The 26,010-nt window shown below is 40.8% G+C and overlaps 1 protein-coding gene across 1 annotated transcript in view; it reads left to right on the top strand.

Moving 5' to 3' along the window:
- LOC129696491 (solute carrier organic anion transporter family member 5A1) overlaps positions 1-26,010 on the top strand; it is a 170,204-nt gene that overhangs the window by 131,970 nt on the left and 12,224 nt on the right. The window contains 6 exon segments of the mRNA XM_055634453.1: positions 3,472-3,636; positions 12,859-13,057; positions 15,557-15,716; positions 18,246-18,314; positions 18,316-18,488; positions 20,997-21,061. Of these exon segments, the coding sequence (XP_055490428.1) occupies positions 3,472-3,636; positions 12,859-13,057; positions 15,557-15,716; positions 18,246-18,314; positions 18,316-18,488; positions 20,997-21,061 (831 nt within the window).

The following is a 26,010-nucleotide window of genomic DNA, read 5'->3' as shown; positions in this document are numbered from 1 at the left end:
GGAGGTAAGCAGAGTTTGGGCATGATGGAAAACAGCGAGGCTGAAAATACTGAGTATCTACAGCCCTTGATGCAACGTCCCATCACCATGTTGCAGAGCCATTTTCACCTGGTAGCTAGTATACCTGACCAAAGAGCAAAATAAATAATATTGGGGGACAAAAAGACTCAAGAACTACATCATAGTGAAAAAGACATAACAGCCAAAGGAGTGGGAGGTTAGTGATACAGTGTATGGTTGAAGTTGTGGACAGCAGTCACTATCATCTGGGAGCTGCAGAAAAGGGATTGTGCAAAATGGATACATTTGACAATTTAACAAATCCCTGAGATACTGCCTCCTACCATGTGGTCAAATAACAAGAAACTGCAGAAGCTGAATATCTGAAATAACGATGGAAAATGCCGGCGTCTTCAGCAGGTGGGGCAGCTTCAGTAGAGAGAGATGAACAGTTATTGAAACTTTAACCCTGATTAACTTGCTGAATTTTTCCAAATGTTCTACTTTTATCTATTTTGGCCTATGGATTGTAGTTGTTTGTTATTGGTTGGATCAAAAATATCAATGAGCAGACATAGAGTTGTTCATTGATCCTGGAATCATCTCTGTTTGAGCAACAATAGAAAGTGCACCGATAGAAGGGCACTGTAGGACAAGTACAAATTATCGTAAAAGGTCAAGCATAACGTGTATCTTGTGTGGCTACATCGTGTTATGCCCATGGTATCTGCATATTATATTAAAGGAATGCTAACTGTTATGTGTGGTTTGTTTATAATTGTTTTCATTAAATAAAAGTGCCAAGTCTAAGGAAACAATGCCAAACATGCCAGGAATTTGATTTGTATCATTACCAACGTTCCAATTGGCTATATTACATTTGTGGTTGATTATTAATACTGAACCTGTCAATTTAATCTAATCAGTGAAATGTACAGTTGATACCCTTATGATTTACATTATAGGTTGCATTGTTCAGCTCATGACAAATGATTTTTCTGGGACCACTTCAACTACTTCAATTGATCTAAAAGTACATACTCAATGTTTGGTCTGTGGAAATTGCTTTCTATTTATCTTCACACTATGCCCCAAATCAAATGTTGCCCTAGCAACCACACTGTCATCTGTAAACAGTATATTTAAATTGATCAATTAGAAATGTTAGGGCAGTTAGGGCAATAATACACATATAATGAGTTTTGCTAGCCTGCTGTGCAGAGAAATTACAAGATGCTGTTCTATCAGCCCACAATCTACCTAGATGGTGAACGCAGAGTAAATCAAAGAGAATTTGCAATTATTTTGAAGGAAAATATTTTTCAGAGCTTTTGGGAGCGTGGGGAAAAAGAGCTGAATAAATAACCATATAACAATATAACGATATAACAATTACAGCACGGAAACAGGCCATCTCGGCCCTACAAGTCCGTGCCGAACATCTTTTTTTCCCTTATTCCCACCTGCCTGCACTCATACCATAACCCTCCATTCCCTTCTCATCCATATGCCTATCCAATTTATTTTTAAATGATACCAATGAACCTGCCTCCACCACTTCCACTGGAAGCTCATTCCACACAGCTACCACTCTCTGAGTAAAGAAGTTCCCCCTCATATTACCCCTAAACTTCTGTCCCTTAATTCTGAAGTCATGTCCTCTTGTTTGAATCTTCCCTATTCTCAAAGGGATAAGCTTGTCCACATCAACTCTGTCTATCCCTCTCATCATTTTAAAGACCTCTATTAAGTCCCCCCTTAACCTTCTGTGCTCCAGAGAATAAAGACCTGACTTATTTAACCTATCTCTGTAACTTAGTTGTTGAAACCCAGGCAACATTCTAGTAAATCTCCTCTGTACTCTCTCTATTTTGTTGACATCCTTCCTATAATTGGGCAACCAAAATTGTACACCATACTCCAGATTTGATCTCACCAATGCCTTGTACAATTTTAACATTACATCCCAGCTTCTATACTCAATGCTCTGATTTATAATGGCTAGCATACCAAAAGCTTTCTTTACCACCCTATCTATATGAGATTCCACCTTCAAGGAACTATGCACGGTTATACCCAGATCCCTCTGTTCAACTGTATTCTTCAATTCCCTACCATTTACCATGTACGTCCTATTTTGATTTGTCCTGCCAAGGTGTAGCATCTCACATTTATCAGCATTAAACTCCATCTGCCATCTTTCAGCCCATTTTTCCAAATGGCCTAAATCACCCTGTAGACTTTGGAAATCCTCTTCATTATCCACAACACCCCCTATCTTGGTATCATCTGCATACTTACTAATCCAATTTACCACACCTTCATCCAGATCATTGATGTACATGACAAACAATAAAGGACCCAACACAGATCCCTGAGGCACCCCACTAGTCACCTGCCTCCAACCCGATAAACAGCCATCCACCATTACCCTCTGGCTTCTCCCATTCAGCCACTGTTGAATCCATCTTGCTATTCCTGCATTTATACCCAACAGTTGAACCTTCTTAACCAACCTTCCATGAGGAACCTTGTCAAAGGCCTTACTAAAGTCCATATAGACAACATCCACTGCTTTACCCTCGTCCATTTCCCTAGTAACCTCTTCAAAAAATTCAAGAAGATTAGTCAAACATGACTTTCCAGGCACAAATCCATGTTGACTGTTCCTAATCAGACCCTGTTTATCTAGATGCTTATATATATTATCTGTAAGTATCTTTTCCATTAATTTGCCCACCACTGAAGTCAAACTAACAAGTCTATAATTGCTAGGTTTACTCTTAGAACCCTTTTAAAACAATGGAACAACATGCGCAATACGCCAATCCTCGGGGCCTATTCCCGTTTCTAATGACATTTGAAATATTTCTGTCATAGCCCCGGCTATTTCTACACTAACTTCCCTCAATGTCCTAGGGAATATCCTGTAAAATAGCTCTACAAAGAACATGCCTTTGGGCTGCATAGCTCTACAAAGAACAAGCATTAGGTCTTTGGGCTGAATGGCCTTGTTCTGAGCTGTAACAATTGGGTGATTTACTTACTTTTCTAAGCTCCAATAACGTGCATTAATTGGAAAACACACATGATTTGGATACTGTAAAGGCCCAAAATAATGTGTTTCAGTTTCCTAGTTCACTTTATCTTCCTGAGCCTGTCTGAGAGTTGGTTTATGTAATGTGTTACATATGTGCATTCCCTGTTATTTGGTTGGTTTGAATTAAGTAGCTATTGGAAAGGATTTCCGTGGAATTTTATGGTAAAGTACAAATGTTCCATTTGTTTTGAGATTAGATCATACATTTCCTTCCTCGCATTTTCCATTCGTTTTGCAAACAAATGCACATGCTGCCATTTCCAGTGAGCAAAGGGGCTTTTTACATTAGTTGCAGAGCTTCTCAGTGCCTGAGTGCTCTTCTCCATTGTATTTCATTCACGGTGAAAGTGTTTCTCTTGTCATTTTTATAGACATTCCCAAAGCAGCTGTCAGGATCTTGAGCAACATGACATTCCTGTTTGTGAGCTTGTCATACACTGCAGAAAGTGCCATCGTCACCGCTTTTATTACCTTCATTCCCAAGTTTATTGAATCTCAGTTTGGCATCCCAGCATCTAATGCAAGCATTTACACTGGTAAGATGTGTATATTAACCTTTTGGGTGTGAAGTTATTTTACAAAACAACAGAAATGTGTGTGGAGCAGCTAAATAGGTGCAAACTGTTTGAGAGTTTTACCCCTCTCTGGATCAGGTTAAAAGGGCTGAATTATGAATCCATGCTGCATATGTGATTGAATGAAACAAATTATTCTGTTTCCCTTGTTAGATATCATTTGAATGTAAAATGCATGTAGTGTACCAATTCTGAAATAATCACCGAAGATGACTTGGGCAGTTGTAATTCATATCAGGGTTTTATTTTTTTTCTAAAATATAGATTTAAGCTTCCTTGATAAACTTTAATTTAAGTTTCCTTGATAATTCTCCTCTGATTGCTTTATGAATCGCTGCCATATAGAGACAAATGAAGCATTGGGAAGTAAATTAGAAAATGTTAAACAGCTCAGCAACTCAGGCAACCACTGTGGAGATAGAAAGAGAATTAACATTTCAGGTCAATAACTTTCAGCCAGAACTAGGAGATGTTAGAAATCAAATGTGTTTTAAGTTGCAGAAAAGGGATAGGGTGGAGAGCGCAAAGGGAAACACGAGAGACTTCAGATACTAGAATTCTGGAACAATAAACAATCTTCTGGAGGAATGGAGCGAGTTGAGCAGCCTATTGAGACTAAATGACAGAAAATGCTCGTGCTGGTTGAGAGAAGGTGATCAGAGATTGTTGGTCACAAGAGGGGATGCAAATATATGGGCAGCACCATTTGTGTCATTCAGTCTCTCTTAGTCTCCACCCCTATGACAAACATTCCATTTGTTCTCTCTGCCTCTTCCAATTCTGTTATTTCTAACATTTGTGTGAAAATGTGTGATTTCTAACATTTCTAATTCTGAGAAAAGGCTATTGACCTTTTGTTTTCCCCACATGTTGCCTGACCTACTCAGTGCTTCTATCATTTTCTGCTTTTATTTCAAATTTTCAGCATCTGTTGTGTTATGCTTATCAAATTAAAATGTCATTATCACTGAAATATTGTGACAATACCCAATCCTTATTTATTTAAAGAAACAAAGTTTTCAAATTATCACAGTTAATGATAATTTTAGCTGATGTTAAAGAGGTTAAATCATTACAGATGATGGTATAAACTGTATTAATTATTAACTAAAGATAGGCACAAAAAGCTGTAGTAACTCAGCGGGTCAGACAGCATCTCTAGAGAAGAGGAACGGAAAAGGAATAGGTGATGTTTCGGGTCGAGATCTTTTTTCAGACTGAGAGTCTGGGGAGAAGGGAAACGAGGGATATAGACAGTTATATAGAGAGATATCACAACATTTGGTCTCACCCAAATATAAGAGTCCACCTTCACAAGGTGTGGACTCTTGTATATCGGCAAAACCAAATGTAGACTGGGCGATCATTTCGCTGAACACCTTCGCTCAGTCCACCTGGACCTACCTGATCTCCCAGATGCCAAACACTTTATTTCCGCTTCCCATTCCCACACTGACTTTTCTGTGCTGGGCCTCCTTGATTGTCAGTGTGAGGCCAACTGCAAATTGGAGGAACAGTACCTCATATTTCGCTTAGGCAACTTACAACAAAGAGGTCTAACCACATAACACTTCACATAATCCTTCACATAACCCATGCACCCCCCCCCCCCCCCCCCCCTCTCCATCCCTCCCCCACCCAAGTCATACTAGCCTCAAAGTCATCTTGTTGAGTTTTATTTATGAAAGAACTGCAGATGCTGGGAAAATCAAAGGTAGACAAAAATGCTGGAGAAACTGGGTGAGGCAGCAACTATGGGTGAAGGAATAGGTGACATTTCGGGTCGAGACCCTTCTTCAGCCTGAGTTTTATTGTCTGTAACTCTTTTTCACCTCGCTCACAGCTAACAATGGCCTGTTTCATTTATCAGCATTACTTTTTTTGCATATTATTCACTCGTTTGTTCTATATCTCACTATATTACCTTCTACATTTCTCGTTTCTCTTTATCCTGACTCTTAGTCTGAAGAAGGGTCTCAACCCGAAATGTGTGACCCGCTGAGTTACTCTGGCTTTTTATGTATAACTTTGGCTAAAACCAGCATCTGCAGTTCCTTTGTACTCATTATTAACTATTTTGATATCATCAGTGCGTCAACAAAATGATGTTCAATATATTTCCTACACTTTAGGCAGACGCTGCAACATTCCAACTTGCGTAACATATGATTTGCTCATCAGTTATTTATATGATGTCCAGTTTGTGAGGATAGTTCTGGTGAAGTCCACAATACCAATCTAATTTGTTATTTTTAGCAATGCATCGAACTTTAATAGATTTGTCACAGATTCTCTTTACTGATCATCGTCGGAGGTTGAACCAGAGATGTTATAATCTAAACATCCCATTTGACCTTGAACTGGACTTTCTACTGTCTGTTTTCTCCATCACTAAATGCTTCTAATTTTCCCTCCATAATATTTACTCCTGTCTTAGTGTACATATTTTAGGTAGAAACAGACTGGTTATAATCCAAACATCTAATTTGACCTTGATTTAAATTTCTTCCTTCCATGGCTTGTTCATCTCTAGTCTCAACCATTCTGCTTATCCTTAAATTTCAGCTAATTGAAACTCTGCTTCTTATTTGAAACATCCACTGAGTCCTGCTCATCCCTGACAGTTCCAATTGATCCATGTTGGTCTTCAGTCTATTGTGGCCTGATTTTAATGCTCTTATCTTTCGAAAAAAAAATTGCCTTTCACGATCACTATGGTTTGTACAGCCTAGAACTCTCCAAGAATTCTATACTACTCTCAACACTAGCCAGTTCCGCAACCTCCACTAGCTTTGGCTCACCATTGTCATTCATCTTCATTAATCTGTGGGCTCTAAAATCAATTCCTCAACTTCTTTAAGTCTTCTCCTCACACACACACCCAAATTGTTGCTGCTTTGGTTTCAGTATCAACGCATGTTCAATTAGTCTCCTCTGAAGTGGCTTTTGGTGCTCCGGCCATGTTTTAAAGTATTATACCATTGTTGATTTCTTAGCGTAAAGATAGACACCCAGGCCAAAATGCAGCACTTTTACACAGCATTCTGCAAGACCATCCTACTATTTTTAAACGTACAGAACATATAGCCCATTTTAAATACACGATCCAGAAAGAATGTTTAATGAAAATGTTGTTGGCCGTGGTGTTCCATTTGTGGAATTTGGCAAGTGCAAATTTCAATTTCTGCCACTGCGCCTTACCTCGTTGCAAGTTGGGCATGGTGTCAAAGAGAGCAATTTCCATTTCATGTTACTTGATAACCACATGGCAGAACTTCACAGTAATAACAGTTGGTGGGGCAGTTGTTGCTAAGGGCAACAGGCCAAAGAAAGTGGGACCAGAATATTAAACCGAGAAAGCACATTTTTTAAGAATATTGGGGGTACATTGATGATTCATCTATACTGTGACGTACCTCCCACTCTTGCATTAATGTGCAATTAAAGTTATAAAAATATGCACATTTATGATACAAATCTTTTGCTTGATGCACTACATATATTGATGCACTACATCGCAATACCAACACGTGGTGAGACTACGGGCATACTTTAAACCGAGTGTACCTCAGCTCAGTGACAATTACCAGTTCTGTCCATTCTTTGACAAGAGCCTAAAAGATGCATGCAGTGATAGACACCAAATGGTTGGATGCAACAGGAATTTGTTGATCATATCTAGAGTTTGGTGAAGGAAGTGACACTGCAGGATAGCACCGAACAGATGCCTAACCCTCAAAATTGGCAGTATAGTGCAGGATGTCCTCAAACAAATTCTCTGACTTTCTGAGTGGGAATGTTCAGTTGATTATCTCTGAAATCACTGTGATATACAAAGTTAATGAAGTGACTTGAGCAACTTTTGCTTATTGGTTACTTACTTACAACTCAGCCAGTAAATTGGACCAATCCCACAAGTGCCCCTAATTCATCTTTTTGTTATTCAATTTATGGGGGATGTTTTGGAATGTAAGACTAAGCTGCATGGTGGCCCAGCGATAGGGTTGCTGCCTTACACGAGAGACACTGGTTTGACCCTGACTACGGGTGCTGTCTGTACAGAGTTTGTACATTCTCCCCATGTCCGCATAGGTTTTCTCTGGGAGTTCTGGTTTCCTCCCACATCCCAATGGCGTACAGGTTGCGGGTTAATTGGCTTCGGTAAGAATAGGAAATTGTGCTCCGTGTGCAGGAAAGTGCTTGTGTACGGGGATTGCTGGTCAGCGTGGACTTGGTGGGCCAGAGGGCCTGTTTCAGCGCTTTATCCCTAAACTAAACTCTCTAAAAAGAATTATGAGGACAACTGCTTCCATCTGTAATTGTGGGGGAAGAAGCTTCCTTCTGCATTAGAGGTTCACAGAAAAGTCTCATTAGATTGGGGTTGCATGGCGGCTGTGTCAGGAAGGTGTGCTGCATCATGTCAGGACAAGCCCATGAATGAGAAAATCAGGTTGGTCATCCATCATTTGTTTAGGACAGGGTTAGAGAGAGGTTTAGGTTTGGCATCAGAACATTGGGAGCATCATTGATGGGGATGGGTGGGCCATCAGTGCTCAGAGGATCAGAGACCTAACAGCATGTTGAGTTGGGAGCAACGAGGGTAGGCAGAGTGAGTGAATCCAGACCTCTTACTTTGGGATGCCAGAATGGTCAGTCCTCAGCAGAAATCTTACCTGTGTACTCTTACGGGACAACCGCTAGGGTAGCTTACAACATAACGGTATGAACGTTGAATTCTCCAATTTTACGTAGGTAACTAAGCTTCCAACAACCTGTCCTTCCTTCCTTCCCCCCCCCCCCCCCCCCCCCCCCCCCCCCCCCCCCCCCCCCCCCCCCCCCCCCCCCCCCCCCCCCCCCCCCCCCCCCCCCCTGCCCCACCCCACCTGGACTCATGCTCATTTCTCTTTTCCCACTAGATTCCTTCTCACCTCTTCTATCCTAACCTCACGTCTTTTGTATTTTTTATCTCTGGCCTTTGTCTAACCATCTGTCTATTCAAAATAAACCCTCACCTGCATCCACCTATAACTGGCCAGGCATTATTCTGGCCTCTCTTACAGCTTTCTTCCCCACCCACACATCCACCCTCTTCCCACCCACAATCAATGTGAAGAAGGGTCCTGAGGCAAAGTGTCAATCATCCATGTTTTCCAGAAATGCTGCCTGACCCCCTGAGTTACTCCAGCACTTTGTATCTTTTTTTGTAAACCTGCATCTGCAGTTCCTTGTAGCTCCATTTGATTAGGTGTGAAGTATATGGGAACTAGACAAAGACATGAACAAGGACCAGAAAGATATTGGAAATGCATTGTGAGAATGGTGGGTGAAAATATGAAAGAAACACCTAAAACGAGAATCTTCCTGGAAGATGACAGGCACTTTAGAATTACAAGCAGCAGATCAGCTAAAGCACTGGTGCCTCAGTCACAGTACAATGTGCTTCGGCCTAAATGCAAGTGATTTCAAAACAAACACCGCATGCCATTTGACATCCCTGCTCTTGTGTGTGGGCTCCTCAAATAGGTATGGCGGAGCAAGATGAAATTTGAGGATGTGGGTGATAGAACTAGCGTGCATCATTAAAAAATGTTGCGAACAAATTTCAAGGCAGTCAGACAAAAAACATGCCAACATGGAGAGATGCAAAATATTGATCTCCTGTATAACAAAAAAATGCTGATTACATTCAGATTAATTTAGAGTTTAGAGATGCAGCATGGAAACAGGCCCTACGGCCCACTGGGTCCCTGCCGACCAATGATCACCCATACACTAGTTCTGTGTTATCCCAGTTTATCATCCTACACACTAGGGACAATTTACAGAAGCCAATTAACCAACAAATCTATACATCTTTGGAATGTGAGAGGAAACTGGAACACCCGGAGAAAACCTGCGCGGTCACAGGGAAAACGTACAAACTCCTTACAAACAGCACCCGTAGTCAGGATCGAACCTAGGTCTTTGGCACTGTAAGGCAGCAACTCTACCGCTGCGCCACCGTGATGCCCAGATAATTCTGATCAGAGACAATATATCAATTTAAGTTCCTTTACTCAGCTAATGGGTATAGATTTCAGTCAGTAAAATTATACACATGCTCCCTTGCTTCCTTTAATATTCTAAGTTCCCATGTCCATGTTTATTTCTCTTGGGAAGCTAAAGGAACTGTGTTACCATGGCTCCCTTTACCATTCTTATCGGCCTGTCCTACTTAGGTTATTTTTAGATGACTGCTGGCGACTCATTAGCAGGTCGCCGAGAAAAAAAAACGGCGACCTGCTAATTTCGACATAAAATTTGAAATAGAATCATTACTTTGACAACAAAAAAAATGAAGTCAGCACCTAGCAACAACCTACGTCACCTGGCGACAACCTACGTTAACCTGGTGACAACTACAACAGCACCTACATCAGGAGAAGTTAAGCTACGCTCATTGGCGTCATACCCACTGTTGCCGACTGTCTCCGAAAATGTTTCAACATGTTGAAAATCCAGCAGCGACCAGAAAGACGCTACGACTCTTTGGGCGACAGAGGAGACTACTCACAACCATACAGGCGAGTTCCAGGCGACCATGTGGCGACTGCCTAGTCGCCTGTAGTCGCCTAAAAAATTGCCTAAGTGGGACAGGCCCATAAGGCTCTCGTTAATGCACTTAGGCAGCTTAGTCCAGTGGTTCCTCTGTATGCATCGGGGCACATTGACGCTGTTTCCACACTGCCTTGAAACTCGTCCAGTCCTATATCTCGCACTACAATGAAAGTCATTAAAAAATAGCAAATAAAAAACGTGTTGGGGTATTAATTTGAGAAAAGTCCATTAGTCTGGAAAATCTGCTAGTTCAGCACCACTAAAGCTCCAAGCACACTGAATTAATGGAGTTTTGCAGTATTTTGAGACCTTCCAAAGCCAGAGACCAGAATAGATTTTGAGTAACACGTGGTTACAGATCTAGTGCAGAATATCCTGTGCACAATTTAATGTTGCTAGTATTTCCCCTAATCTAAAAGGGATATGATAGGCTTTCATCAATGGAATGCATGGCTGATGAACTTAAAATCCAGACAGGTTTATGTCAGGGCGGCACAGTAGTGCAGCTGGTAGAGCCACTAACTTACAGCGCCAGAGACCAGATTCTATCCTGACTTTGGGTGCTTTCCATAAGGAGTTTGCACATTTTCTCTGTGACTGCGTGGGTTTCCTCTGAGTGCTCCTGTTTCCTTCCACATCCCAAAGACATATGGGTTTCCAGGTTAATTGTTTGCTGTAACCTGCCCCCAGAGTGTAGGCAGTTGATGAGAAAGTGAGATAACACTGAACCAATGTGAACGGAGTGATGAATGGTCGGTGTGGAGTCAGTTGGCTGAATGGCCTGTTTCCATGCCATAACTGTAAATATGCTGTAGTTCTTAGAGGGCTGTATCCTCTGGAAGTTATTGGCATGACAGGACTATTAGACTTTTATCCCAGCAACCATATTCATGGTAAGATCTGTCTGTAAATGTTTGAGTTCCAAATCTGGGGCATACTGCAGAGTAAAAATCCTGAGGTTCGCATGAAACATTAGGCAGAAGCATCAGAGACACGAGAGACTGAAGATGCTGGAATTGTGAGCAAAACACAAAATGCTGGAGGAACATCGCAGGCCGGGCAACATCTGTGGAGGGCATGGATTGGCGATGTTTCACGTCGCAGAAGTGGTTAACCCGAAATGTTGCCCCTCCACAGATGCTACCTGACCCACATTTGTATGCTAGATCGATGTAAAATATAGGTGAGGAGTACATCCTGGTATTTTTTTTTTAATCCTTTTTGATTGTTGGACCTATTGAATGTCACGTTGCCCATATTGCATCCTTGATTATAATTGGCTCTAAATCATTTTGGCCTGTTCTTAAGTCGTGCAACAGATTTCTTTTGTTAAACCTATTTGCAGTAATTGATCACTGGATGGATTTGTGCTTCATCTGGTGACTTCAGAATCTCCAGTTGAATTATTACCACAATATGTCTTAGGTTTAAAATTAAAATCTATCATTTTTAAACAACCCCTTACAACCTGTTTCTCCTTCCGGTTTTCTTGTTTATCCCAGCTATTACTACATTTAACATTTATGGAAAATTTGTTGGTCAGAATGATTTGACACGGCCTCTAGGTATTTTTCTATAATCAAGATAAATTGAATGTATTTGAGAAATGTTAGCTATTAGGAGATCTTGGTTTTTTTTGCTGGCTTTTCTCCATAGAGCCATTCCTGAGGATACCATGTTGTATAACCCAGATGGAACAAGTATGCAGTTATAGCTCATAAACACTCCCTTCCTTTATCAGTAATCATCTTCTGAGACATATCTGGGTGGCATTTCAAAATATTTTAACAATGATGTAAGTGCTACATAAATACAACTTGAAACAAAATAGATCTCACACTGACTCAAATGGTCAACAAGAAAGATACTGTATTTCAGTTCTTTAGTCACATGTATTCTACAATAAATTAAAAAATAAGTTAATACTATTCAACTTTCCTGATAATATCAATAGGAAATTATAATTTAATATCTGAATGAAAACCCTATCATAAAAATACAATATATATTTATCACATATTTGGTGAAGACAATAACTTGAAGCCTATGTGCATCATGCCCACCCCCTTGTGATTTGTTGTAGATACTATGAAGGTGAAAAGTATACATTGCATTGGGCAGGTGGACATGAAGAACAGGTTCAGGTGCTCTAAACAGTTCAATGTCTTTATAGATAGACACAAAATGCTGGAGTAACTCAGCGGAACAGGCAGCATCTCTGGATAGAAGGAATGGGTGACGTTTCAGGTCAAGATCCTTCTTCATACTACCCAAAACGTCACCCATTCCTTCTATAGAGAATAATAATTAAATGATGCACAATTAAAGATGGTGATTAATTACAAAAGAGAAAAATATCAATATCATACTGAATTTTCGCACTTTGCGCATGAATTTTATAATGTTCTGATAATGTAGTTGGGCGGTTGATGAGTATAAATTGAAAATACAGGTTTTAAATATAACTGAAAGGTAAACTATAATGTTAATGCAAACTTGCTTCATTCATATGCAGTACTTTGGAATCAGTGTGCAGTTCCCTGTAAAGGGAACCATTTGTAAATTGGTGTTGTGATTTAATTCCAGGTGTGGTCATTGTCCCCAGTGCTGGTGTTGGCATTATCCTAGGGGGCTACATTATTAAAAAACTCAAGCTTGGTGCCCGAGAATCAGCTAAACTTGCTATGATATGCAGTGGAGTTTCTTTGTTGTGCTTCTCCACACTCTTCATTGTTGGCTGTGAAAGCATTAACCTTGGGGGCATCAATATACCATACACCACAGGGTAAGAAATACCTCAATTTATGTTTTTTTGCCATTTAATGATTGTAATGTTGTTTTGTCTGTAATAGCTTTTGTGAGTGAAATTGGTCCAAAGGTTGACAGTAAATTGGCAGCCTTGTACATAGGACTCAAATTTATTTAGCTCAGATTTAAAGTGAAAAGAAAATTGGGCACTGTGAAAAATTAGTTATTTGATCACTTGCTTGTTTCACACAACTATCAACATTTTCCACCCCATTGTCTGAAACAAGTCACAAACTGCTGGTGATAATTATAGATTAAAGTAATTGGACAATTTTTGGTCTATTTATATTAAAAAGTTGTGGTATTTTGTAGAGTGCAATGTTTTCTTTAATAGTTATTGCCGGTGCCAATTCTGCAAAGTGGCTTCAGTGTGGAAATGTTCAATCCCTCATTGAAACAAAGCATCAATCCTTTTAAGGAAAATCTGACCCCATTAGTGGATTGTTTAAGAAGGAACTGCAGATGCTGGAAAATTGAAGGTACACAAAAATGCCGGAGAAACTCAGCGGGTGCAGCAGCATCTATGGAGCGAAGGAAATATGCAACGTTTCGGGCCGAAACCCTTCTTCAGACTGATGGGGGGGGGCGGGGAGAAGAAAGGAAAAAGGAGGTGGAGGAGCCCGAGGGCTGAGGGAGAGATAGGAAGGGGAGGAGACAGCAAGGGCTAACAAAATTGGGAGAATTCAATGTTCATGCCACCAGGATACAGACTCCCCAAGTGGAATATGAGGTGCTGTTCCTCCAATTTCCGGTGGTGCTCGCTCTGGCCATGCAGGAGACCCAGGACAGAGAGGTCGGATACGGAATGGGAGGGAGGGTTGAAGTGCTGAGCCACAGGGAGATCAGGTTGGTTAATGCGGACCGAGCGGAGGTGTTCGGCGAAACGATCGCCAAGCCTACGCTTGGTCTCACCGATGTAGAGCAGTTGACATCTAGAGCAGCGGATGCAATAGATGAGATGGAGGAGATGCAGGTGAACCTCTGTCGCACCTGGAACGACTGCTTGGGTCCTTGAATGGAGTTGAGGGGGGAGGTAAAGCGACAAGTGTAGCATCTCTTGCGGTTGCAAGGGGAAATGCCCGGGGAGGGGGTGGTATGAGAGGGAAGGGAAGAATTGACAAGGGATTTATGGAGGGAGCGGTCTTTGTGGAAAGCAGACATGGGGGGAGATGGGAAGATGTGGCGAGTGGTGGGGTCACGTTGGAGGTGGCGAAACTGACGGAGGATTACTTGTTGTATGTGACGGCTAGTGGGGTGGAAGGTGAGGACCAGGGGGACTCTGCCCTTGTTGCGAGTGGGGGGATGGGGAGAGAGAGCAGTGTTACGGGGTATGGAAGAGACCCTGGTGCAAGCCTCATCTATGGTGGGGGAGGGGAACCCCCATTCCCTGAAGAATGAGGACACTTTTTAGATGCCCTGGTGTGGAACGCCTCATCCTGGGAGCAGATGCGGCGTAGACGGAGGAATTGGGAGTAGGTGATGGAGTCCTTACTGGAAGCAGGGTGGGAAGAAGTGTAGTCCAGATAGCCCTTGGAGTCAGTAGGTTTATAGTGGATGTCAGTCAGAAGTCTATCACCTGCGATGGAGATAGTGAGGTCAAGGAATGGTAGAGAAGTGTCGGAAATGGTCCAGGTGTATTTGAGTGCAGGATGGAAGTTAGTGGTGAAGCGGATGAAGTCAGTCAGTTGTGTGTGGGTGCAGGAGGTGGCACCAAAGCAGTCGTCGATGTAGCAGAGGTAGAGGTCAGGGATGGGGCCCTGGTACATCTCGAACAAGGATTGTTCGACGTGCCCGACAAAACGGCAGGCGTAGCTGGGTCCCATGCGCGTGCCCATAGCTACTGGAGGAAATGGGAGGAAATGGGAGGAATCAAGTGGATTGATCTGGTTATAAATTTAGGAAACTGTAAACAAATAGTAAACCTCCTTCAATCTTGTTTATTGCAATGGGTGCTCATAATGTGACCTCCTCTACTCAGACCAAATATAGGCAAGGAGACCATTTTGCCGAGCACTTGCATTTTGTCCATTGCCGCTATCTGCATCTCCCATTTGCTAGCCATTTTAATGCCTGTCCTTGGCCTCCTTCACTGTCAATGTGAGGCCTGGCACAAACTAGATGAATAGTGCATCATACTTCACTTGGGTAACCTACAACCCAAACGCATGGACATTGAATTGATGTACCATTATTAAAGTAGCTTAAAATAACTTTTGCTCCATGAACCATTATTGAAAATCCTTTACATTTCTTTATCCATGTCTTCTCAAAATTTGCCTGGCACCCAGTAACCCAATGAACAGATTAATGTGGAGAATGGTCATATCTGCTTAAACCCCTCCAGCATCATCGAAAAATAACAATTCTTGATTGCTTTGGATATTGTGTCTGCAAGAAATACCAAATGAACAAGTTCAAGAGTATATGGAAGGGGAAACAAGGCAAAAACAGCTCTTTTTGTGTGGTTTTTTTTCAGCCCTTCACTTACAATGGCGCATAGAAACCTAACCGGTGACTGCAATGTTAACTGTGGGTGCAGAATCCATGACTACGAACCTGTCTGTGGATCAGATGGGATTACTTACTTCAGTCCTTGTTTGGCTGGCTGCTCGATCCTCGTCAATGAAAGCACAAGGGTGAGTGTGAGGTTTGATATCTTTTTCTTCAAAGCAATGAAAAGCAAGATTCTAATTTGCTGGGCAGACCTACGCTACCAGCTGGGGTAATGGTGGCTTCTTGCACTTTTTTTGTAGCAATGATAAAAATGATCACCATGTAGATTCTCCTGCAAACTGACATCAGCTGATAGAATTCACATTTTGCAAATATTATTCAGACAATAAAGTTCTGTGCTCTGAATGGCGCTCTTCATATTGAATTACAAATATTTGAGACCATTTAGTGGCTTGACGTACATAAATATTTATAAACAAAAATGTTCTCAATGTTTTGGAGCAAATAAACAGCAAGGTTCAATGATCCACAGGCAATTGTAGCCTTGTGATATTTTCCACTTTTGATATGACTTGGTGTGTGGTCTGCAGAGGTGGTCACTGCAAATTTTGGATGATTGTTCAAAATAGCCAATTTCCGCCCAGGAGCAACAGAAGACCCGGCACTTATCCCTGCAGGACACCAGTGGTCACAGACCTCCAAACTGTAAAACAACTTTCCACTACCATGCAGTCGCCCCCGCCATCAATTCAATGTTGTGTCCAATAGTCTACTTACTATGGATCCCAGGCGATCTAGTCTTCTGGACCAGTCTACCCCTGAAGGGACCTTGTCGAAGGCCTTGTAGACTAATGTCCATGTAGAATCTAAATCCCTAAATCAAAATGGTAAAGACTGCACAATGGCTCATTTACCAACATTGTTGACTTGCTGGTTTTCAGCGATTGTGGTAAACTGTTACAACTTATCATTAAAGAAGGAATGTATGAGCATCTGACGATATCTGAAACTAATTAGAGGGCGTCAGTTTGGTTCAACAAACAATTTAGATTTTTTTGAAGAACTAACTTCTTCAAAGGTGATTAGGATTTGTGCAGGTATTCCAGAATGCAAGCATCGAATTCCACGTGAGATGCTGCCGGCTAAAATGAAGACTCATGGAATCTAAAGCAACAATTGATCTGGTGGGAATTTTTATTCGGCATCAAAATTTTTTTTTTTAAATATTGAAAAAAAATGCTGGTGACCTACAAATATTTTTGATGGGAACTCAGCTAATTTATTTATTCATGACTTTGATATAAAGATTTGCGAAATATATTATATTTATATATTGATGACAAAAGATGTAGATGGGGTTACGATGCAGATCAGGAGGGATGAATAGAATGGTCTACTCCTGTTCTTATGGTTTTAAATCACTACTGCACACTGTGACAATGTCTACTTTCAGATCTTGGATCTACGAGTTCCTTATAAAGGGACTATTTTGATAATGTACAAGGGATATAATTACTAACTGAAGTACTGTAATGGGGAAATAACTGGTGTCATGAAGCTAACATGTAAATGGAGCGGAAATAGAGAATAATTGATGACTAATATAATGCAGCAGTGAATTTTCCTTTGGTTATGGTGCTTTGTATTACAACAAAAATGATTTTAAAAAGTGCTATAAGAGTCATAGTCACACAACATGAAAACAGACCCTTCGGCCCAACTTGCCCATGCCGATCCGATCTAGTCTCACTTTCTTGCATTTGGTCCATATCCCTCCAAACCTTTATTTTCTTTAAGAATTGTTTTACTGGAATTGGTCTATTTTGTTGGACAGGAGATAAATGGTAATATAATTTCATTTTATTAAACCTATTGAGGGCATTTAATGCTCCCAATGTGGCCAACATTACAAAGTGAGACCAATTGTAGACTCCACGAGCATTTCGTCAAGCACTTGCCACTTTCGTCTGCCAAGGCTTGCTGGATCTCCTGGTTGCTAACCATTTTAACTCCCCGTTCCATTCCCATATTGACCTTTCTGGCCTTGACCTCCTCCTTTGCTAGAGTGAGGCCACACTCAAACTGGAAGATCAGCACCTTATATGCTGGTGGGGTAGCTTATGACCCAGCAGTATGAACATTAAATTCTTCAATTTCCTGTAATACTCACCATTACCCCCCCCCCAACTCACTTTTTTCCCTGCCCTTTTCACCTCGATGTGCACATATTTCTCTCACCACCCTAGTCACCCTACTGATTTGCCCTCCTAATGTACACTCATCTCCCGTCCCTGAGCCCCATATTTCCTTGTTATCCCACCTCTTTTATCTCCCCCCTGTTCCCGTCCACTGATATTCATCCTTCTAGCTTTATATTTCACTCTTCCTCTTCTTTCCTTATCTGACACCGTTTTGCATCCTTCTCTTGCCTTTATCACTTACTCCACCCATCTACCAATTAACCCCCCCCCACCTGTATCTGCCAAAACTTGTCAAAAGTTGCCCCGCCCCACCTCTCTTTTCCAGCTGTCTCCCACCCCCACCACTGCTTTAGTCTGAAGAAGGGTCCTGACCCGAATCATCGTAATTCTAGTCCTTCCACAGATGCTAACCAAATTATTGCTGTACACATTTCCTGACTCTTGAATTCTTGCAGTGAACAAAAGTAAGCGGTAATGCTCCTTTTGAATATCAATTGTGTTGTTTTGCAGATGAGGAACTACACTGACTGTACCTGTGTTCAAAGTCGGCAGGTGATAACCCCGCCTACAACAGGGCAGAAAAAACCAGCTCCGGCTGGTTATTGTGAAAACATACCTGAATGAGAATGGGTATGCAGTGTCTGGCAAGTGTGAGCGGACATGCAACACACTCATCCCTTTTCTAATATTTCTCTTCGTCGTCACACTAATTACAGCTTGTGCACAGCCATCGGTTATCATCGTAACACTCAGGTAAGAACTCCTTGTTGCCAAAGAGCACCAACCAGGCATGCCAGCTCAAGCAGTTGAAGAAAAGTACATGATGTTGTAGGTTGCTGTCGCATAGTGTTTTAGAGCAATTTATAGTCCGGATTATATCACACTCATTATTATTAGCATTAATAACAAGTTATGTCAATTTCGAAAATAAAATGTCAAACATCGCAGTCCTAATTTTAAATGGTGTAGACAGGTTGTGTGTCTACATGTACAGATCAAATTAATCCACTATCACCTATAATGTTATAAACCAAGAGCACCCTAAGACTGGGCAATATTTGCAGTAAACATACCACTTGCAGGATTTATTCATGTCCAAGATTTTGTTCTTAACCCTGCAGGGACTTGCACATGGAAGCTATTTCCTGTTCAATGCACTTGTCTGGTACTTTCCACAGCAGAAACAGAATTGGAACCACTGATGTAATTGGTGAACAGAATAAATGTAAAGATGTCAGGCTTGCTTCATGACAAGAATCAGCAGTGCAGTGCAGTCGTTCCAATGTATGCAGGATTTGCGCATTTTTTAGCTTTTTCTGGACTGCCAACTACAACAGGGATGATGATGCAGGAAGGTCAGAAAGAGGGATACCATGAGGACTAGTCTGACTGTTGCGCGAGTGGTAGAGCCTGAGGATTGGACACAGCGGGCAAAGTAAATGGCACGCACTCTGCAGTCGGAGTTTGTGATTTCAATCATCAACAAAAAGGAGTTATCAGGAAAAGAGAAGACAAAAGAATGATACAGCACAGAAACAGACCCTACAGCCCAACTTGTCCTTCCTGACCAAGAAACCCCATCTAAGCTAGTCTCATTTACCTGCGTTTGGCCTATATCCGTCCAAACCTTTCCTATCCAAGTATGGTCCAATTTCCTTCTGTATGTTGCTGTTGTCTCAAGTACTGCCTCAATTACATCCTCTGGCAACTTGTTCCATATATCCACCACCCTCTGTGTGAAAATACTGCATCTCAGGTCCTTATTAAATCTTTCCCTTCTCACTTTAAACATAGTTCTTGATTCTACTATGGTGGGAAAAAAATAGCTCTGCATTCACACATCTATTCCCCTCATGATTTTGTACACCTCTGTAAAATCAACTATCAGCCTCCTGCACGCCAAGGAATAAAGTCCTAGCTTGCTCAACCTCCCTATAGCTAAGGTAGCTTTAAAAATCTCCTGTGCTGCTGGGTCTCGAGTTGCTCACTTGAAAATGACATCATGTGAGGTCTTTACTTTCAGCACTTAACTGAACTTTCAATGTTATTTGTGTGGCTGCATTTACAAATTAAATTGTGGCTTTGCCTAGCACAATTCATAGATCATGGAGATTCATTGGGTCGACAGTAGCTTGTGGGCTTGCCCAGTGGATATAGTTCAGTTTAGTTTATTGTCACGTATACCGAGGTACAGTGAAAAGTTTTTGTTACTGATTGACCATTCAGCAGAGAGACAACACATGATTATAATTGGGCCATTCACTGTGTACGGATACATGATAAGGGAATAACGATATTGCAAGAATAATGCAAGAATAATGTTTACTGCAAGGATTTCTATCATTTGCAGGCCTCTGTCCTGTTTTAAATTTTGTCTGAAACTCTTCTCAAGGTGCTCCTACTTTGTTGGTGTAACTTCATTGGAAGTGGTAAAGAAAGTGTGTTCTAGTGCAGTAAAGTGTTTTCCCTCAAGTTCCTAGTGGGAATATTCCCAATATGAATACCCTAAAGTTCAGATGTGGTGGAAGTGCCTCTTATGTATGACGATGTGAATACGATTCCGAATAATTTTAAACATTATTTCCAAAACACAGCTAAGAGGTTCAAATAAAAATGAGAAGAACTTCAGACGCTGGAAAGCTGAAATGATAATTAAAAAATACAATCAACCACTTAGCAACCGAGACAGCATCAGTGGAAAGGGAAACAGTTGATGTTTCAGATCTGTGACCCTCCATTAGAACTGAGAAAAACAGAAACAAGCTAATCTAGATAGTAAGAACGGTGGGAAAGGCACAAAGGGTGGAACAAATGGAATTTCTGTTTCTGTCCTGTTCTCTGGAGAAGGGAACCAGTTGCTCCGACCCATCCATGGTCAGTCCTATGTAAATGCCACTGTTAATTGATGTGCTCTCACAAGTATCATTGTACACATTCCTTGACCATGAAGGAGATCCAAGGATGTCCTTTCCAGGCCACTCACCTGAAGAAAGTTTAAAAATGCTGGTTGTGTTCATCTCCTTTATTGGCCCCCAGCCTCAGCCTTGTATGCCACTCAACCTCGTAATTGTGGTTGGAGCCTATAACATTGAAGGTTCTGGTTATTTGAGCTCAGCAGTATTTTTTTTTTGTACTTCCGACTCCACCGTAATTGTCTGATGCATGATTACAATTACAAAGATGAAAATGAATCCTTGGATATACTGTATGATTTTTTTCATGACAATGGAACAAATTAATTTAAACAATTCTTTATTTTAGGTCTGTAGAAGATCAGGAGAGACCTTTTGCGCTGGGTATGCAATTTGTTCTCTTACGAACTCTTGGTAAGCAAGTAATATTTCAATAGTTTAGTTTAGTTTAGAGTTACAGCACAGAAACAGGCCCTTCGGCCCACCGGGTCCATGCCGACCAGCGATCCCCGCATATTAACACTATCCTACACCTACTAGTGACAATTTTTGCATTTTCCAAGCCAATTAACCTACAAACCTGTACGTCTTTGGAGTGTGGGAAGAAACCGAAGATCTCAGAGAAAACCCACGCAGGTCATGGAGAGAACGTATGTTAACATTTTGTGTAAACTACCATCTGCAGTTACTTGTTTCTACATCAGGATGAACCAAATTGTGTCTGATTCAACAAATGGCATTTCTAGTTTAGTCCCTGCTCTGATGATCACTGTGGAAAGTGCCACATTCATTTGACAGACTGTTGAACTGATGTTGGTTGAAGGATGAATATTAGCTGGGACATCGTACCCCCTGGGACTCTTCAGAGCAATGCTGTGCAATCTTAATCGTTTTGTCACTGTAGAGGCAGATTTTCATATCTTTCGAGAAATTAACTCCCTAGCGCTAAAATGATAAGCATGGTAATGGGGGTGTCTTCGAAACGCATGCGAGCTCTCCCACAAAGACCTTCAGAGCTTCTTCACAGATATGGCTTCAAAAACACAGCTTTTTGATGAATAAATGCTTTATTGTTGATAGAAAACAGTAAGATACATCCAAATTTCTTCCGACTCGTTACTACAATCTTTATCGAACTCCAACATTACTTCAAACATTCAAAAACTCCTCGTGTCTCCATAACACTGGCATGATCTCTTTTTGAACTCACATGGTCGAAGGGTTAACCTTCTCCTTACTCGCTCCAAACTGCACTATAAACTAAACTTCTGTGAAAGCACCTTAGCTCCAAACACGCCCCAAAACACATCATAAATCCCACCCACAATATAACGGGCAGTCTAAAATTTAAAGGCACATACCATCATCAATGACATGCAAAATAGGCCAAATGGCCACTACAGTGACATTGGCTCCAGGATGATAAACCTCATTTGTAGGACAGTGTTGTTAATTGGCTGGATTGCTCATCTTTCACACTCTTTTTCATTGTAAGTCAACCAAGAAAAATATCAGTTATTGTTGTTAAAAGTGTGTGATATTCCATGCACAATTTCTCACCTGCTCTCCATTCAGGAGATACTAAAGACAAAGTGACAATTCATGTTGAACAACAAGCCTGTTTCTGAATGTATTAACAGTTTCTTTCATTAATTATATTTAGTTAGGGGAAGGAATTAGAGAGACTGGGGTTGTTCTCCTTCGAGCAGAAAAGTCGAAGGGGTAAAGAAACAGAAAAATGCTGCAGGCAGTAGAGAACTGAAATAAAAGGTGGGAAATATTCAGGAATTTGGGCAGCATCTGTAGAGAGAGAATCAGTTAATGTTTCAGGACAATTACATTTCATTAGAATTGGTTAAGAAGTGATATGTTAGCAATGTTTAAAATATGGAAGGGTTTTGATGGAGTAAATAGGAACAAATGCTTTCTGGTGAAGGAAGGATATGGATATGAAGTAGGATTCACAATAAACGTAACAAACCCAGAAGAGATAAGAAGAAATACACTTTCGTCCCTGAAGTTCTGCCAACGTGCAGTGCACTGCCTGATACCGCAGAAGGAGAAGATTCAGCAATATTTTTTATTGTACAATATGTAATCCGGACAGTTAACAGAATGTTATTATTTATTGTGAGGGGAATTGAACGCTGAAGTTTGGAGGTTATGCTTTAGTTGTATAGCGGATTGATAAACAGCCAGCTCATCATGTACAGTGTTGGAAACAAAATGCTGGTGTATCTCAGTGGGATAGGCAGTATCTCTGGAGAGATGGAATGGGTGACGTGTCAGGTCGAGACCCTTCTTCAGTCTGAAGAAGGGTCTCGACCCGGAACGTTACTCTCCAAAAAAATGCTTCTTGATCCGCTGAGTTACTCCAACATTTTGTGTCTATCTTCGGTTTAAACCAGCATCTGCACTTCCTTCATACACATGTACTATATTGGTCTCCTTATTTAAAAAATGATTTTAATGTACTGCAATCATTTGGGCCATGTTTATATGCATCATGCATGAGGGCATTGTCCAACAAGGAAAGATTTGATAAGCTAGGCATCTATCCATTTGAGTTCAGAACATAGACAGGGAATTATATGAGATTTTGGGAAGTGTTGATGGGATGGATGTGGAGAGCAACCTTCCTGTTGTGGGAGAATCTGGAACTATTGATTAAAAATGTAACAATATTGAAGAGTCATTGCTTAAAAATAAGAGATTGAATAAAGTGGTGATTTTGTCCTCTCAGAAGGTTGTAAATCTTTAGAACTCTCTTCTTCAAAGGGTCATAGAAGCTATGTGTACATAACTAGAGTTGTGTTAATGTGGCGGTAGACAGATTCTTGATACACATTGGGTTGAAAAGCTTTCATAGGTAAACTGGAAAGTGAGTTTAAGAAATATCAGAGCAGGTTTAGGGGACCAAGCGACCTATGCCTTCTTCCATTTTGTATGTATATATATGTAATGGCAGATGAGGCTCAAATATATATTTATGGTCTGGCAGTTGTGGGCAAGATTCTTACTTGACACTTATCAGCAGATGTTGGTCAGGATATTTTGCATGTGGAATCATGACAGAAGCATAAGAGCATAAGAAATAGGAGTGGAGGTATGTCAAACTTGGCCCACCATTTGATATTATTATGGATGATCATGAACCTCAACTCCACTTTCTTGTCCCTTCCCCATATCCTGTGATTTATTTTGTGTTGATAATTAGAAGGGTTAGGCCTCATTCATTCAATGAACAGGTCCCACAACAGTGTTCTCATATTGACCTGATTGGCTTAAAACAACCACTTGCTTGGTAAACTACAATTTATATGAGATTTCCCCCTTGGTGTCAAGGGCAGTGATTCTCTCCTCATGTCTTTGAGATCAAAGTAATAATGAGGACCAGTTTGACTAGGCCTGGACACCAATTTAGTAGTAACTTAGTTTTTGATAAAATTCCACGATAGCACTAATCACTTTATTAATGTTTTATCAATGGGCTAATAATTGATCAAATGAATTATTTGAACTAATTTAATTCACTTTTTTTTTAAATGTTAGCTTCTTCTTCTTCTTCTTCTTGCGAATGAAACATAAACCAAAGAAATAGTTAGATCCCAAGCCGGGTGTTGAGCAGCCTGGTTGTTGTCTCTGCGTCAATGTCTGCCAGGCCCTGAGCTCCATTTGGTGGGTGGTAGAGCGGGCACCCAGAGATGACATGGTTGGCTATCTGTTGTTCTGCTCTGCATTCACAGGCTGGGCTCTAGTGGAGCCCCCATCTCCACATGCTATATATTTGTGACCCAGGTCTTAGTATTTTTCCCATGATAAAGACCTGCAAGTTTAATGCTGAATAATGTTGATCAATATGTGCAGGAAGGTTTAAACCGAAGATAGACACAACAAGCTGGAGTAACTCAGTGGGTTGATCAATAAGAGTACGAATTAAGCTCTGTATTTAATGTTCAGTTTAGATACCTGTTCATGTATTTAAATAGCAATATATGAATTTTAGCATTTATCATTTGAGAATAGGATTTTTTTAATGAGAAGAAATTGCTTCCAGCTCTCATGGAGTCCAGATTGAGGCTAACCTTCCACTGGAGGAACTATAAATCAAAAAGAGGATTAAATAATCCATGTGTAGGAAGGAACTGCAGATACTGATTTAAACTGAAGATAGACACAAAAAGCTGGAGTAACTCAGCAGGACAGGCAGAATCTCAGGAGAGAAGGAATGTGTGATGTTTCGGGTCGAGACCTTGCTTCAGACTCCATGAGACCCTTCAGATACCCTTCTTCAGACAAAGATTCCATGGCTGTGCTTGGAGAGGAATAAAGTGCAAAATGTGACTGATATTTCTCCCTTAACCAAATGCTATCGAACGATGATTCAGATGAGTGCTGCTCTCTGACTTTACGGGCACAAGCACAGGCAATTCAAAAGCACTTCTGAGTGGAGCATTTTGAGATGTCATCATGAGGCACAAATTAATGTAATTATAGAGCCGTGGAAGAATTATTCTGCGGGTTGCAGACAGCAGTTGTTTTGCTGACGCCACAGCTGTTTATGTTTTGATGACACTCCAGTACTGTCGCAGCAAAAGTTAGATGTGACTTCCAGCTCCTCAAAGTTAAATTTACACTTGATTGCCCAACCTAAGAATAAAGCTGCATACATGAAAAGCGGTTTGAATCTTTCATTGTCAAGGTTATGTATATGCTTATACTAATCATGCTTTGAAGCATTCCTTTGGCATGCTGTATCACCAGATTAAAGCTTATAAAATGTCCCTTCTGATCTGACACCCCCTTCTGAATTTATTATAATGATCCTGTTATAATTACATCATTATGCTGTTTCACAACGGGAAAATTACATTGCATTCCATAAATTGGATATCAATTATCTTGAAACATTGAAGACAGTGGTGTGGGCATGCAGTTACTAAACAGTTCTTCCGGTTTAGAAAGGGTGCAACTTACTGAATTCTGCAGACATTACATCGAATGTCTTTCCTTCAAATTAACATCTTGTATAACTGTTGTTTATTCGGAGCAATTAAAACATCTCAGGAAAGATTGAAACTCTTTGATGCCGCATTTAATAGCTATTTTGCTCATACCAGTTTAATATTTGCATCATAGTCAAGTCAAGTCACATTTATTTATATAGCACATTTAAAAAACACCTCTCATTGGCCAAAGTGCTTTACATTTGTTATAAGAATAGCACAACAAAACAAACTTCATACATATATACATGTAGCCCTCACTCAGAGGAGGTCAGGAAAGGCTTGGGAGTATAGATAAGTCTTTAGTCTTGACTTAAAAGAGTCGATGGAGGGGGCAGTTCTGATGGGAAAGGGGAT

Source organism: Leucoraja erinacea, chromosome 4, assembly GCF_028641065.1.
Source record: "Leucoraja erinacea ecotype New England chromosome 4, Leri_hhj_1, whole genome shotgun sequence".
NCBI classification, from domain to species: domain Eukaryota; kingdom Metazoa; phylum Chordata; class Chondrichthyes; order Rajiformes; family Rajidae; genus Leucoraja; species Leucoraja erinaceus.
The sequence above is the reverse complement of the archived record's forward strand: the minus strand, read 5'-3'. Positions and strand labels throughout refer to the sequence as shown.